The sequence below is a fragment of the Berghia stephanieae genome, chromosome 2 (assembly GCF_034508935.2).
Source record: "Berghia stephanieae isolate SIO BIC M18660-M18661 chromosome 2, UCSD_Bste_1.3, whole genome shotgun sequence".
In the NCBI taxonomy this organism is placed as follows: Eukaryota; Metazoa; Mollusca; class Gastropoda; order Nudibranchia; family Aeolidiidae; genus Berghia; species Berghia stephanieae.
In genome coordinates, this window is record NC_088361.1 from 5867248 (window position 1) to 5882228 (window position 14981).

General features: G+C 35.0%; 1 protein-coding gene across 1 annotated transcript; it reads left to right on the forward strand.

Moving 5' to 3' along the window:
- The first annotated feature begins 1 nt into the window (after position 1).
- LOC144964218 (tetratricopeptide repeat protein 1-like) lies at positions 2 to 10870 on the forward strand. Its single transcript, XM_078898233.1, has 6 exons — positions 2 to 131; positions 2044 to 2508; positions 3097 to 3270; positions 3966 to 4151; positions 4730 to 4784; positions 8158 to 10870. The coding sequence occupies exons 2-6, from the start codon at positions 2140 to 2142 to the stop codon at positions 8292 to 8294; spliced, it is 921 nt and encodes a 306-aa protein (XP_078754359.1). The 5' UTR covers positions 2 to 131; positions 2044 to 2139; the 3' UTR covers positions 8295 to 10870.
- Positions 10871 to 14981: the final 4111 nt, after the last annotated feature.

The following is a 14981-nucleotide window of genomic DNA, read 5'->3' on the forward strand; positions in this document are numbered from 1 at the left end:
TAAGTCAAAAGAAACTTCTTGGAACTTGAAGGGACGTAATTGCAGTTGACAAAAATTGACAAGCATTATTATTGGATTGATCTGTGAATGAATCGAATCTTCTCTTTATCTAACACTTACGTTATGTTATTGTAAGAATGGTTTCAATGAATAATGTGATATGTTACTGATAGTATTTAGAATGTTTAACACTTAGGTGTTTTCAGAAGAGGCAATGGTCAAGTCAGTTCACTATTTTTATTGTTGGTTATCGTTTTTTGTCATGGCCATGGCCGGCTCTATTTCTCCGAACTAGGCACTTTGATAAAATTTTCAAACTGAAAATATCTTGATTTGACTCAGTCAGGGGGATGGGACTTGAAAAAACATAAAATTTGATACCTTATTTGTTTCTCTACGACCTACGGTTCCAGAGTTATTTATATTTTTCTACTGAAATTTTTTGTCAACTTTACAGAGAGAATCTGTGATCTCACTGCTGCCTCAAAACCAGTATCTCGCGGCGATCGGGAAATTTTGAGTCTTGCAGTCAACATGGCCCACTTATTGTTTTCAGTAATTTTGTTTCAATTAAAAAATAAATGGCAAGTGTTAGATATCATATTAAAGATCAGAAAATAAGCTTTATTTTCATATAAATCATTTTCATGTATGGAAAGTTTGGAAAAGATTAATGATAAACGAAAATGGAAAAAAATATGAGGTTTTTGTCCTAAAAAGTGGGGTTGGTGGCGGAAAAAATAAAATAATGAGCGAGTATATCAACTTTTATGAAATTTGGCAGAGATGTTTTTCAATTAATTGTCTATCGATGTATGAAGTATAATTAAAATGTATCCATAATGTAAAAAGTTGTTATAATTCAAAAATTTATAAATTTTTATTACATAAGTTTTCTGAGAAATACAATCAGGAATTGAGAATGAAATACACCGTTAGAAAGCTTGTTTTGTGCCCTTTATAATGATACCAAAATTAGTCACATGGGTTCACAAATAACGCCATGGTGACCAACACAGTAAAGGGTCAAAAATAAAGTTCCAAAAAACGGGTTTCACCTTACAGTGAGCCTATCGGCGGCCACTGGACTGGAGTTATCAAAGTGCCTATCCGAACGCTCGAGAAAATAAACTTGAACTCTATTTATCCGAATGGCCGGCTAGCCTCCAGTAGCTGATGGGTTACAGGGTGATATCAAAATCAATGAAAAAGTAAATGCTCAGAGTGGACAGGGAATTCTCACGAATCATTAAGTCATCTAGCGTTTTTAGTAATTAATAGATCACTGAATCACATTGTTGACAAAGACAAAGAGAGATTTTATCAAAAAGTTGTGCTATCGCGAATACTTCATGGCGCGTTCACTTTTTGCACTTCGCACTGCACTATCAAAGAGAGAACAGAAGTAAACCTAAGGAAAAAGCTAAAGTCTCAAGACGGGAACAGAGGTTGAAAGACAGGATAGCACAAACTCAAGATAGAAATTTAACAGAAAGTTGGGAATAAAAGACAAGAGCGCCCAAGCACTGGCAAAAGAAAAATAATAAAAAAAAAAAAAAATGCAAACACATTCATCATTCACACAGACACTCTCGTTCGGAGAAACAGAGATCAAGTTTATTTTCCCGAGCATTCTGAGAAATAGTCACTTTGTTTTGTTATTCCCAATTCAATTTCTACATGCCAGTAATATTCAAAGTTTTTTGGACTTTGCACTAAAATGTCAAACTGGTATACTTGCCTTTTCAATCAGGAAATCGTTTATTGAACTGTAGTTACCCCCCCCCCCCCCCCCCCCCCCCAAAGCAAGGTTTTACGATCAACACTATCAGTTTAATCGTTTCATATGTTCTTTTTTTTCTTTATCTTAATTTTTCCTTTCAGTATAAATAATATTCCAGGGAAAGTTGAGTGAAATGGAGGAGGAGAGAGGGGGTTGTGGATTATATATAGAATTACAAGTATATTTAACCATTTTTCTCATTTTATTATATGTCACTGCTATTGTAATAAATACCCATTATTTTTTCTTTCACATTTCAGCAACTTCTGAAAAGTGCAAGAAGGCCCCATGATATGATGTATTGAAGAACAAATACTTTTGCTGTATATTTTGGATTTTTTTTCTGGTCTGATATAATGGAAAGCAAAACCAATACAGCTTGTGTTGAAACTAACTCTGAGACAGCAAAAAATGAAGCTCCTGAAAAAGAATCTGCTGAGGACATTGTCAACCAATTGATACAAAAAGCATCATTGGCAGATGGTTCCAGTGATGAGGAGTATGTGTCTGCGGAGGAAGAAGATGAAGCTGACGACTCTTATGTGATAAACAGTATGAATGAAAATGCCGAAGTCCATCAAGACAACAGCAGTGAGAGTTTGGATACAAGTGAAAAGGATCATGACAATATAGAGGAAAGTGAAAAAGACAAAGAAGAAGAAGTGATTGATGCAATGGAAGAAAGAAGGAAAGAGGAAGAGTTACTTACAGAGGAGGAAAGAATGGTAAATGTAGTATTGACTATGTTGAACCAAAAAGTTCCAGAGGAAACTCTTTGAGATATTGCAATAGAGAAGTACTTAACAGCACGATAAATATAATTATTTTATTTATGCTCATTATTAAATGTCGACTATTGGACAAGTATGTGATTCATCCCCTCTGTACAGTATTCTGATAGACAGGGGAAAAAAAACCCCAGAAAATTTAATTTAAAAGTTCATTCCTGAAATTTTAGCTTATTTCATGCTTTTATCTAGGAGATTGAAAAAATTACATTTTTAACTGCAATAAATCCAAATATCATAATTTAAATATTTTTTTTGTCCCTTTAATTCAATTTTGATATCCATCCCATCTTGACATAATACCATAATTAGATGGAGGATTAAGACATTAAAGAAATTTCTTGGATAACCACTGGCACGGTTATCAATGATGGGTCTATATTAATTTGTAAATGTGTAAGCCTTGAATGAACTCAATCTAATCTTGCTTCACTTTTGATTACTAATATGGATAATTTATGTTAATTTTGACTAAGATTTTATTGATTGCGAACCATTGAATCTTTTGTCTTAATTTTCTTTCAGGATCGCCGAGAACAAGGTCAAACACACAAAAACAAAGGCAACACAGAATTTAGGGATAAGAATTTCCAAGAAGCTCTCACTGAGTATACCAAAGCTTTGGAGATTTGCCCATTAAATTTCCACAAAGAGAGGGCAATTATGTATGCAAATAGAGCTGCTTGTAAGATGAAAGAGGTCAGTTTGATAATTAAATTTATGAATCAACTGAATTTTGGTTGTTCAATCTTCCCTTAGACAAAATGAAATGAATGATTCTTTTGCATGATATTGCCACTTCCCATTAAGCAGGTCTGACAAGAAACTGGTAGCTCCATTATGGGAAAAATTACCCAACTTGCCTCATAGTCCTGATCTTGCTCCTTCTGGCTATCATCTCTTCTTTTCCCTAAAATCTTGGAGGCTCGAATTTCGATACCGATGAAGCTCTCATGAAAGAAGTGAATGACTGGATGACTAAGCTTTTCTTTGATGCATAATTGTCAAGGCAATTATATTGAGAAGTATACAAAGAATGTGCATAACTTTGAATGAGTTACGATAGAAATGTTTCAAGATATAACAAGTTTCACCCCACTGGTAAAGATTAGTCATATTTGAATGTTTTATTCTATTTGAAGCAGAGCATCTTTTTCATGATTTATTATTTTTGTGCTGCATCACATTTGTTGTCCCATTCTTAAGATAAATCTATAATCAGTACTATTTTGACTAATCTTTCATTATTTCCAATCCCCCTCCCCTTTTAGATTTCTTAATGCAATGTCTGATGAACACACCTTAGGGCAAACCACAATAAGGATTAAGCGAGAATCACAAGAGACTTTTTCCTAAAACTTAATTATGCTTTTGTGCTTCTTTGTATTTTTCAGGATGCCTTTGAAGATGCCATAAAAGATAGCACTCTTGCCATTGATTTACACCCTCAGTATCTCAAAGCAATACTGCGTAGAGCAGAGCTTTATGAAAAGACTGAGAAACTGGATGAAGCACTTAAAGATTATGAGGCTGTGGTAGAGCTGGATCCTAGTCAACATGCAGCGAGGGCTTCATGTATGGTGAGTATTTGAGTTGAGAAAACCCTTGTTAGTTTTATTCTGTTGTCAACACCTTTTCAGACAAAAGTGCTCTCCATAGACCGATGATAACAGTTTGTATTGGGTGTTGGATTTGATATAAAAGAATTGATTTGACATTCCAACCTTCAATGAATTACATATTCTAGATTGCTCTTAAAGCGTGAAAAATGCCAGTTATATATTTTTTAAAAATGGAATTTAACCATGTGCTCTTAAAAATCACCAGGCTTCATATTTAATTCATTGACCATGATAATGTTGATGACAAAAACATAAGAGTCTCACAACAAGTTCCTTATCATAGTATACTCAGGAAATGTCATTAAATTAGATTTATTACTGATTCATACTTAAACCTTACCCTGCCAATGTAAATCTTAATTAACTGTATAATTTACGGAATAATGAAAATGTTGGTGTTTGAAGCTCGAAGGAAATGTCTTCATCAAATAAAGTGAAGCTTACAATTCAATCCTTATCGGCTTATCGTTATTTTTTTTGGTATAATTTACAGGAAGCAGATTATATAATTATTATTCTTTTTTTTTTAATTTTAGAGACTTCAAGAAGAAATAAAGGAAAGGAATGAAAAACTGAAAGTGGAAATGATGGGTATGTTGAAATCAATATATTTTTTTAATCTCTCTCTGTCTCTCTCTCAATCTCACCCTCTCTCTCTTTCCCTCTGCTCTATAAATTTGTTAAAAATTCCTTCAGTCCAGTCCAGATAATTCGAAATCTGATTAACCGAATTTCTTTTAAATCGAAGAAAATACGATATAATGAATTATTTTCTTCTTTTTCTATATAAAATATTCATGGTTAATTCGAATTCGAACAGTCGTTATTCTCTTTATTCGAAGTGCAAGTGCTTGCCCATCACTAAAAAAAAAAACTCTGGAAGGTCATAACGAACTGCCTGTTCTCCGTATCCACCCTCCCATGCGTTTAAATGACTGAGCTGACTATAATAATAATAACTAGACCCCTGAGGCATGTAATGGTGTGTTGTTCCCTCTCCGTCCCACCCGCCCTCTCTCTTCTTTCTCCAAATTGACCAGCTGTCTCGCGTCATCCCTCTCTCCTTCTCGCGCTCTCATCACTAAGACTAACTTGTGGTCTGCTGGCCGCTGGCTAACAAAGGGGGTTGGTTATAAATAGATCTAACACACAGTGATAACCACAAGCTGACCAATACACGGCACGAACAATCATAGGTCACACCCCACTCCATGCGTTTCTCTTTCTCTTCTGTACTGTCTTTCTTTATTGATCGATGGATCTAGATCTAGAAGTAGAGGGCCTACACAGCATGCAGTGTTAACTACTACTCTGTGTTATCGTGTAGCTTGTAAGTGTAAGGGCCAGGGCATGGCTTGGCCAGGGTCAAAGCATACGTGTACAACAAGGGTACAACAATGTGTAGTCTTTCTTTCTTTGTTGTACAACTTGGCTTTCTACTCAAGCAGTCTAGGCTTGTTTGGAGACAAATCGAATTCTGATAAATAGAAGTCATTTGCTTTTCCCACCCAATTCGAATTATCAGGACTGCACTGTATTTTGTCATGTTTTAAGTTGCTTGTATACGAATATCAGAATAACAACAGCAGCAGTAGTAGCAAAAGATGTGTATGGCAACCTGTCTGTGCGAAGCGTAAGTAAAAGCAAATTATTCATGGTTAGGTGGTCTTAAGATCAAGACTCTTTTGGCCGTACTGTGCTAAAGTGTAATTTTTGCAAGCAAACTTCTATGGTTGTACCATGCCTGAATAAATTGTTTTAGTATTTTCTAATATGGACTAACATTTTGTTACTGTCTGTCTGTACTCCAGCATTGGACTATTGGAATTAATTACAGTGCAGCTTGACTATGTCTAGTCCTGTCATTACTACTCTTTTAATGAATAGACCTTTCTCTCTCACCGCATTTTATCATCATCATCACATGCTATTTAACTGTGGAGAAAGATTCAGTTATTTGAACCAGTCCCTTGTGTCTTACCTTTTCACTTTAATTGTAAATCTCTAATTGTTTGACTATCCCATGTTCTTCTTTTTTTACTGGTGTTGAAATGACCTAACAGTGTCACAAGCGCCGTAAAATCCTTAAAAACAAATCAAATTCAGGTAATTATGATTCATGATAGCAAAACCCTGACCTGCCATTGTGCTATTCAGATGTGAATGAATACTTGCTATCCTTTAGATAGGACACTAGTCTATCACAAAGTACTTTGTCAGACCTAACAGTCCCATCTACCTGATCACTGCTGGGTAGGTCGACAGAAGGGGGAATCTCGACTTCATTTGGGACACATCTCAGTCCCTTTCCGTGTAAAGCCAATGCTCTACTATCTGAGCTATCGGGGACCCCAGATTGTAAGTATGTGAGCCAGTACATAATTGACGTCTGAGAGATGTTGTATATCATAAGGCATTGAATGGTCAACACCAATATTGTTGTTTCATGAACACTTTATTTAGTCCAACACAATTACCACAAGGACCAAGCACATATGCACGAACGGCAACTGAGTATGAATTGATTGGTTATGCAGTCAACATTAGGGATATAGACAAGGGTACAATGCTTTTTGTCTTTAAGAAAGCAGAATGTACTTTTATATGTCCAAAAGGGGCTTACACTCCATATTACAAAATGGTACAATTCATATTGTTTTAGTCACAACAACAGTCAAATTGTATGAAATGGGTACAGTGGAACCTCCCGATAACGACATGCCACGGGACCGAGTTTTTATGTCATTATCCGGAGGTGTCGTTATTTAGAGGTTTCCAAGATGGCGGACAAAGTGGGCGTGGTAAGGCTCGCGAGACCAGTTTTTATTAACATTGACAAAACAAACAAAACATTGTAGTGTATTCCTCTTAGAGGGTTCTTGTGCGTATGTCTGGATGAGACTTTTAGGTGATCTGAACTGAGTACACTGATAGTGTTCTCCTAGAATCTACATCTGTTCCCTATTTAAACCATTCCCTTTTGTCTTACTTTTTCTTATGTCATTTCAATTGTAAATCTAGAATGTTTTTTACTATCCAATTTTCTTCCTTTATACTGGCGCTGATATGACATAGATGTGTCACAAGCGCTGTAAAACCCTTTAAAACAAACAAAAACAGGTAATTCGGACGCTGTGAGTTATTAGATAAAATTCCTCATCCTCTTCCTCCTCCTCCCACAAAAACACTACTACTACTACTACTACTACTACTACTACTACCACTATTACTACTACTACTACTACTACTACTACTACCACTATTACTACTACTACTACTACTACTACTACTACTACTACTACTACTACTACTACTACTACTACTACTACTACTTCTATCACCACATAATATCACATTTTCCAAGATTTTGTGTTTACTTGCTTACACTTCCATTCATACCTTGGTTTTTATTAATGCATATCAGCCAAGATTCGTCAAAATAAAAAGCTGCGTTGTCATTGGTTTCAAAAGCTGCGTTCTCATTGGTTCAAGCAGGAATCGTTTTTATAAACTTTTGAGTACTCATACTCTGTATTTTTATGCTATTCGACCTTAAGGACGAATAGGGCTACCCTTTTTCGTATCAGATATCTACGAAAACTGCCGAAAATCGCCAAAATGATGTCGTTATTCGGAGGTTTTATCAAAAAGTACGTCGTTATTTTGAGGTGTTTTTTTTACTGATCTTAAATAGAAAAAAAAATCTGGACCACGGGTCAATGTCGTTATCAGGAGGTTGTCGCTATTCGGAGGTGTCGTAATCGGGAGGTTCCACTGTAGATTTAATCTGGTCTGTTTGGGGGGGATAATTAAGCATTTTAAAGCACATTGAGCAACGTGGAACCCAAATGTGCTTTTTTTTTTTTTTCATTTATACTTTTGTCGTTTGTGATAAATGTGCTTACTATTACTCAATCATCATTTCCATATCTTCATATCATTACTTTTTTGTCTCTTACTGCAGGTAAACTCAAAGACTTGGGGAATTTGGTCCTCAGACCATTTGGCTTGAGTACAAATAATTTTAAACTCCAACAAGACCCAAGCACTGGTTCTTATTCTGTGCAATTCCAACAAAGTCCCACAGGCAATGGATCCTGACATAGGCCATCGTAACTTTTATGTGAATGTAAAAATAATTTATTTACAAATTAATTGAACTGCTTTTACACAATTTATGGCAGGTTGTAGGAAATAATTTAAAAAGCAGAGATTTTCCTTTAATGACAATGTGTGCTCAGAGCTCTCTTTCCAGTGAGGGGTAGATTTGCGGTACAAATGTTTGTCATTATTATCAAAGTAACACGTGTTTTTTTTTTTTGTTTGTTATTAAAGCTCATTTTTGTTAACTCTTTAAAGATTCAACGTGACAAAAACCTACAATGGCCAAATATTCATGGGCGGGGTAGTCAAGACTGACCTCAATAAAATTCATACGTTGTGGGGGAAATGGCAGGCTTGTCAGTTTAGCTGATTGTGTTCATTTTGATTTTTATAAATTTGCCGACAGAAAATAAAATATGTTGTAGAGATTGCGATTTGGATCCTATTTTATTTTCGGGTGAAAACCATTGACATTGCACTTTGGTAAAAATCGGACAAAAATAACAACTTTGGTGATGAAAAATGACTGATGACAATTATTGTAAACTTAAAAAAATATTATGAATAATTTATAACTCCCTTATTTGTTGGGCGATTTTGTCATTCGGGGTATCAATTTTATTGTAATGGAGGGATAGGAACTTCAGAGTTTTGTTTTTTTATCTGATGCGAAATTATTACTTTGTATTATTTAGCACTGAGAAAAATGGTTGGTAAATAAAAATGTTACCGTCATTGATCCACCGCCACTGTCTATTCTTGTTGAATTGTGAGTCAAGCATCCCAAAGTCTTCAACCAATCACAGGCTCTAACCAGTTGTCTGAAACAAAGGTCCTCCTAACGGTCAAGGGATTACGCTAATGTTATGCAAAAAATGTAGCACCTTTTTGAGTCAGCCTAATAACTAAAAACTAAAAGTAAAAAATATAATTGTTAGGAATTTGAAAATCACATTGTTGAAATCAGTTTGAAAAAAGGACATTGGTCTTTATTTCAGAAAAATCGGTTGATCACCAACTGTTTTACGAGTAAATTTCATTAAAAAAATTGTTTTTGTTTATTTTAGTTTTTTTTTTTTTTTTTTGCAACTTTTTAATTTATCGGTCGATTTTATTGATTTTTATATCATTTTTTATATCTCAATGAGACGTGATAAGTGATATACTTTGTTTGTTTCAAATGTAAATAGAACATAATTTGGCCTTTTTACATATCAGTCATGCCTGGCTAATATATTCATCAAGGTGGTGATTGTGACGCAACTATGCGATGATTGTCTTCTAAAGCTTCAACTATGACTCAAGGCATAGTTGACACGTGAGCTGTCAGAACGACCAGTCGTTGAAGGGTCAAGATTCTCTTCGATCAAACGAACTCATGAGAAGAAAAGTTTGAAATATGGCAATCAACGGACCTATGAAATAGTTTCTGGGCGGAGTTTAGACATGAATGACTGTATAAAACGAAAATGCGACTGCAGACATCAAAGGGTAGGCTTATATCATCAAAGTATGTCAACATGATTGACATTGTCATATAGGGAACTCGTTAAAGATTAAAAGATGTTTATCTCATAAGATGAATGACAAACATGATGTATTCTTGATAGATAATTGATAGAAGAAAAATCAGATGTAGACCATGTTGGAAATTAAGTACTTTCTACCAGATTGTGCAATTCTACCTTTCCGATTACTGCTGGATAGGTAATTGTTATTGAAAATAAGAGAAAATAAAAACTGTTAATCAATCGCTTATTGTTTTGTTTAAACAATCACCTAGTGAATACTAGATATAAATAATGCACAACTAGTGAAGTGTGAATATTGTGTAGGACGAGATCACTTTTGTAACAAACTGATCATTCCCTTCCCAAGTCATATTATTTTGTTGATTGAAGACTTGCAGTTATCATCCATCTGATGGTAGTAAATAGTGTTGAGGATATGTTAGAATTCAATCAGTACTACTTCCATTCTTATTATTCAATTACATATTTTTGATTTCATTTTCAATCCTTTATTTTATTTATCTTGTTTTTGTTACTTGCACTGTCAACAGCATTGCATAGATTGCTATCGTTTCTTCATTTCTGATTGAAAATATTGATAATGAGATAACCTTTAGGGAAGAAAGTTCTTTACTCACATTGATTCAATAAAAAAATTTAAAAGGTAGTTGTTCAGCTCATAGAGCTGGAATTTATTCCGGTTTCTATAGTGTGAAGCGGACAATAGCAATTGCTTGCTACCCTTTTAACAGAATGCTAGTCTATCACGATAATTTTCACTAGATCTAACGGACCCAGCTATCCAATTGCCTGTTAGGTGGACTGGAGGGGTCGGAAATAAATCCACAGACTTCACCCAAGATCAATTTCTGTCCCTTTGCGTTTGCTCTATGAACTGAGCTAATGGGACCTCATTGATTCAATGTTAAGTATGAAATCAGAAGGTGTCATAATAGTTACATCACTGACTCAATTACTATATTCATTTATTTATTTATTGTTCATTTTGAATGTCAGCAGCTTTTCATATTATTTGACAATAAAAAAAATATTGCCTGCTAATTTTATTTCGTTGTTTTAAAAACCTCCTTAAAACATCTCTGTAAAATTCTTGATCTATGCGCTGAAAAATTTCCTCCTTTTTTGTGACCAGTCATTCCAAGGGAAGACTGGAATAACCCAGGCATTAGCCGCAGTGCAGCGCGCAAATTGAGCTAGGGCGAGGTGACTTGCTCAAGGCCACACAGCGCAGGAGTGGGCAATCGAACTCGGTACCTTTCGGGTACGAAGCAAAGTTTGTACCGCTGAGCCACACTGCCTCCCCAAGTGTGCGACATATTTCATTGGTGAGGAGTGTTCACAATCACAAGCTGGTTGTCTGGCTAGTGAACATCTGTGTAATGCCAAGTGCCAGCTTTTTTGTCTTGCTTTTCTTCACCTATGGAATATGCACCTGTCAACTGGCCAGGAGAGAACTGGATATCATTAGTCAGCCAATCAACCATTTCATTGGTCCAAAAATTCCACCTTGACTTTTGATTTGAAGTTGGCGAAAATCACCATATGCCGCATGTCATTAATTTGGGATTTGACTAAAAAGTATATCATGGTGTGTTTTTGAGAAAAAACTGGATTGGACACCATGTCGCTATAAAGAGGATGTCGTTATGAGTGGCTGTACTGTATTTTTTTCACCCGCTATCGACTCTTAACCTTGAACTGATGCTCTTGAAAAATATACGAACATAAAATGGATAAGAAATAATAATTTTGAATAATCAGCATAGATAAAAAAAGAGTAGATAAATGGTTGTTATTGAATCATTTGCATAATTGATGGGATTGACCCATACCACCTAAACCAACCAGCCTCACAGATCCTGAGCGTCATTTACACATGTAACACAGGTGATTGAAAAAATTCAGTGTCATCAATTGTCGCTGGAATTCATCATCGTGTCAAAATATTGTAATAAATACTCGCAAACTGTGGGGGTAACTGATTCGAGCTGCTTGGCATGTACTAAGGGTCGACTGCATAGAGAAATCCATCTCAAACACTTAATAAAAAATAACCTCCAAACAAAACATTCAAGGTAGCAACTGTCACCATTGTTCTTTTTTGGTAGCACAATGAGAATTGAGTGTCAAAGATTTTTTTTTTTTAAAGCACATGGTCATATGCACATTCAGCTGTATATGTGCCCTAAAGAAGAACTGCTGCCAAGGCCTAAGCAAAAATAAGTCTCAGTGCTGGGCTATGGCGAAAAGTCACATACAAATGACAACAATAAAGGGACACCAGTTTGACGATTAAGAACACAAAAGTTAAATTATCAAACTCTGACCCAAAAATGTCAAAAATAGATTTATTATTCAAACATTATAAATTTTGCAATAGTAAAATTCAAATGATGGTAAAATTGAATCTTTTATTAATTTTGACACCATTCAAGGCATAAAAGAAATAAATACTAGAACAAAGAAAATAAGTTTTAAAAGACGTCATTTTAGTGCACTTAATTATAGATATTTCAATTTTTTTCTTTAATTTGTTAAATAAAACAAAAATCACAATACCACAATGTTTATATACGGACCCTTTAAAACTTAAAGTTCAATTTTGCTCCTGGGTGTTCATTTCTATTAAGTAATGTAACAATGCATTATATATATATATATATATATATATATATATATATATATATATATATATAGTATTATATATATATATATATATATATATATATATATATATATATATATATACGTGAGTAGGTTTCCAAACATGGCGTTTTTTTAAAGAAAAAAAATCCCAAATTTTGCAAGCTAAACAGCAAAAGTTGCAAAAAATTTGCGATCAATATTCCTAAAAACCCATAAGCAGTTCATGAAAGAGAAAGGTATTTGTTTGTTTATAAGGGTTTTACGGCGCTTGCAACACATGTAAGGTCATATCAACGCCAGTAAAAAGGAAGAAAATGGGATAGTAAAAAGTTTTAGAATTACAATTAAAGTACCCAAGATAAAAGAAGAACACGCTATCAGTGTAATTATTTTGAGATTATCTAAATGTTTCATTCAGACACAAGCACAGGTCCCCACTCAAAGGTGAAAGAAAAATAATACAGTGCATAACAGAGAGATGATTTACGAGACAAAAAATATAATCTCACAAAACTCTAACTCCAACTATACATTTGCTACCTGCCGTTTGTACCAATTTAATCGGGACCGTCCTGATTTTTATGCGAAATTTGCTGCTGTCCCGATTTCCTGATTTTTCTCTCTCGCGTCCCGATTTTTCTTTTTACCCTTAATTTTTTAGTTAGAAAAAAAAGTTTGGGGGAAAAAAATTGGTAGAATTATTATTTTTTAGCGGTAATCAAATGATGAGGTGACCGTATGAACCGGATGTGTACAACATATCCCCACCCCATTGTACGGTATCGATATAATGATATCAGTAATGTTGTCCAGTCATAAGTATTTCTTTTTATAGTATGAGCAGACGGGAATGAATTCGTAGGTGTTATTGTTTCATAGAAGACATCGATACTGTGTTGTGGTTTATTTCAATTTCGTGCACACATTCGTCAATCGTCAATCACCAGTCACAGTCACTGATTCATTGTTCTCAACTCTACCTCGTGCTGAGCTGAATTGTTAATTGTGCATTTTCTTTGGAATTAATTCGTTTCTTACTTCTTTTTCATCTGAGTGCATTATAATTGGTCTTTGTTATTTGTGCTATACATAATACATCCATTGATTCATTTGTGTTGATAGATAATTATTGATTTTATTGACTTAAGATAATTATGGCTTCGCCAGCACCAAAACGACCTCGTGTTCAAAAGTTCCGTGAAGAATATAAGAAGATTTGGAACTTTGTGACTGAGTCAATGTTAGGAGATGAGTATGTCAGGTGCACAATTTGTGAATGTGACGTAAAGATAAGTAGTGGAGCACGTTCTGATTTGGAAAGACATATTAAGACCCCTAAGCATTCGAATCGTGCTAAAGCATTTTCTTCTACCCCATCTGTGATGTCCATGTTTTCGCCAAAGTCTCGGAGCAGCTTAGATGATAAGGTGGCGACGGCTGAATTGTTATTCACAACTTTTATTGTTGAACACAACCTCCCTGTGGCCATTGCTGATCATACTGGAGAACTATTCAAGATGATGTTCCCTGATTGTGACATAGCTAAAAAATTCAAATGTGCTAGAACGAAATGTCGCCAGTTGATGGGTAATATTGCTGAGGATGCTAAATCAACAATTGTTAAATCTGTAAAGGATACCCCATTTTCACTGTCAACTGATGGAAGCAATGATCGAGGATCAGAGCAAATATACCCGATTGTGCTTAGGTACCATAACAATAGTCAAGTTGTGACAGATGTTTTGAGTATCACCACTCCAACTGGGAATTCAACAGGAGAAAATATATATACTGCACTGAGCAGTGAGTTAGATAAACATGGACTCTGTTGGAAGAATTGTATTAGTTTTGGTAGTGACAATGCTGCTTTTATGTTAGGGAACCAAAATGGTGTTGCTGCTCATATTAAAAAAACAAATCCTGATATTCACATTCAAGGTTGTCCCTGTCATTTACTACATATTGCAGCCAAGCGAGCCTGTCAGACACTGAGGTGTCCTATTGAGGAAATTTTAATTGACGTTTATCACTACTTAGACAATAGCACAAAGAGACAAAAATCCCTGCAACAGTTCCAAATAGAAACAGGGCATGTTGTTAAAAAAAGTAATCAAACATGGACCAACAAGGTGGTTGTCACTTCACAAATGCATCGAAAGACTTGTGGGACAATGAGATGCCTTGACTGTTTTTTTCAGTGCAGAAATTAAAGACCTTAAAAAACCGTCTGATAGGTTGAAGAGAATTGATTTATTTTTTTCCAACGCTTATACTCTATTCCTCAAGTCTGCCCTTCCCACCTACATTAATGCTAATCTTCTCCTCCAGAGAGGAGCCAACAGTACACTTACTGCAGCAGCGTCTTCATGATGTTGTGACTGACATATTAATGGCTTTTGTTAAACCAGAGGCCATTTCCAAGGAGAGTGATACAGGGCTGCCAACCTTACGCGAAAAATACGTATTTTTACGTTTTTTTAACTTGTACGCGTGTAAGACTTTTTAT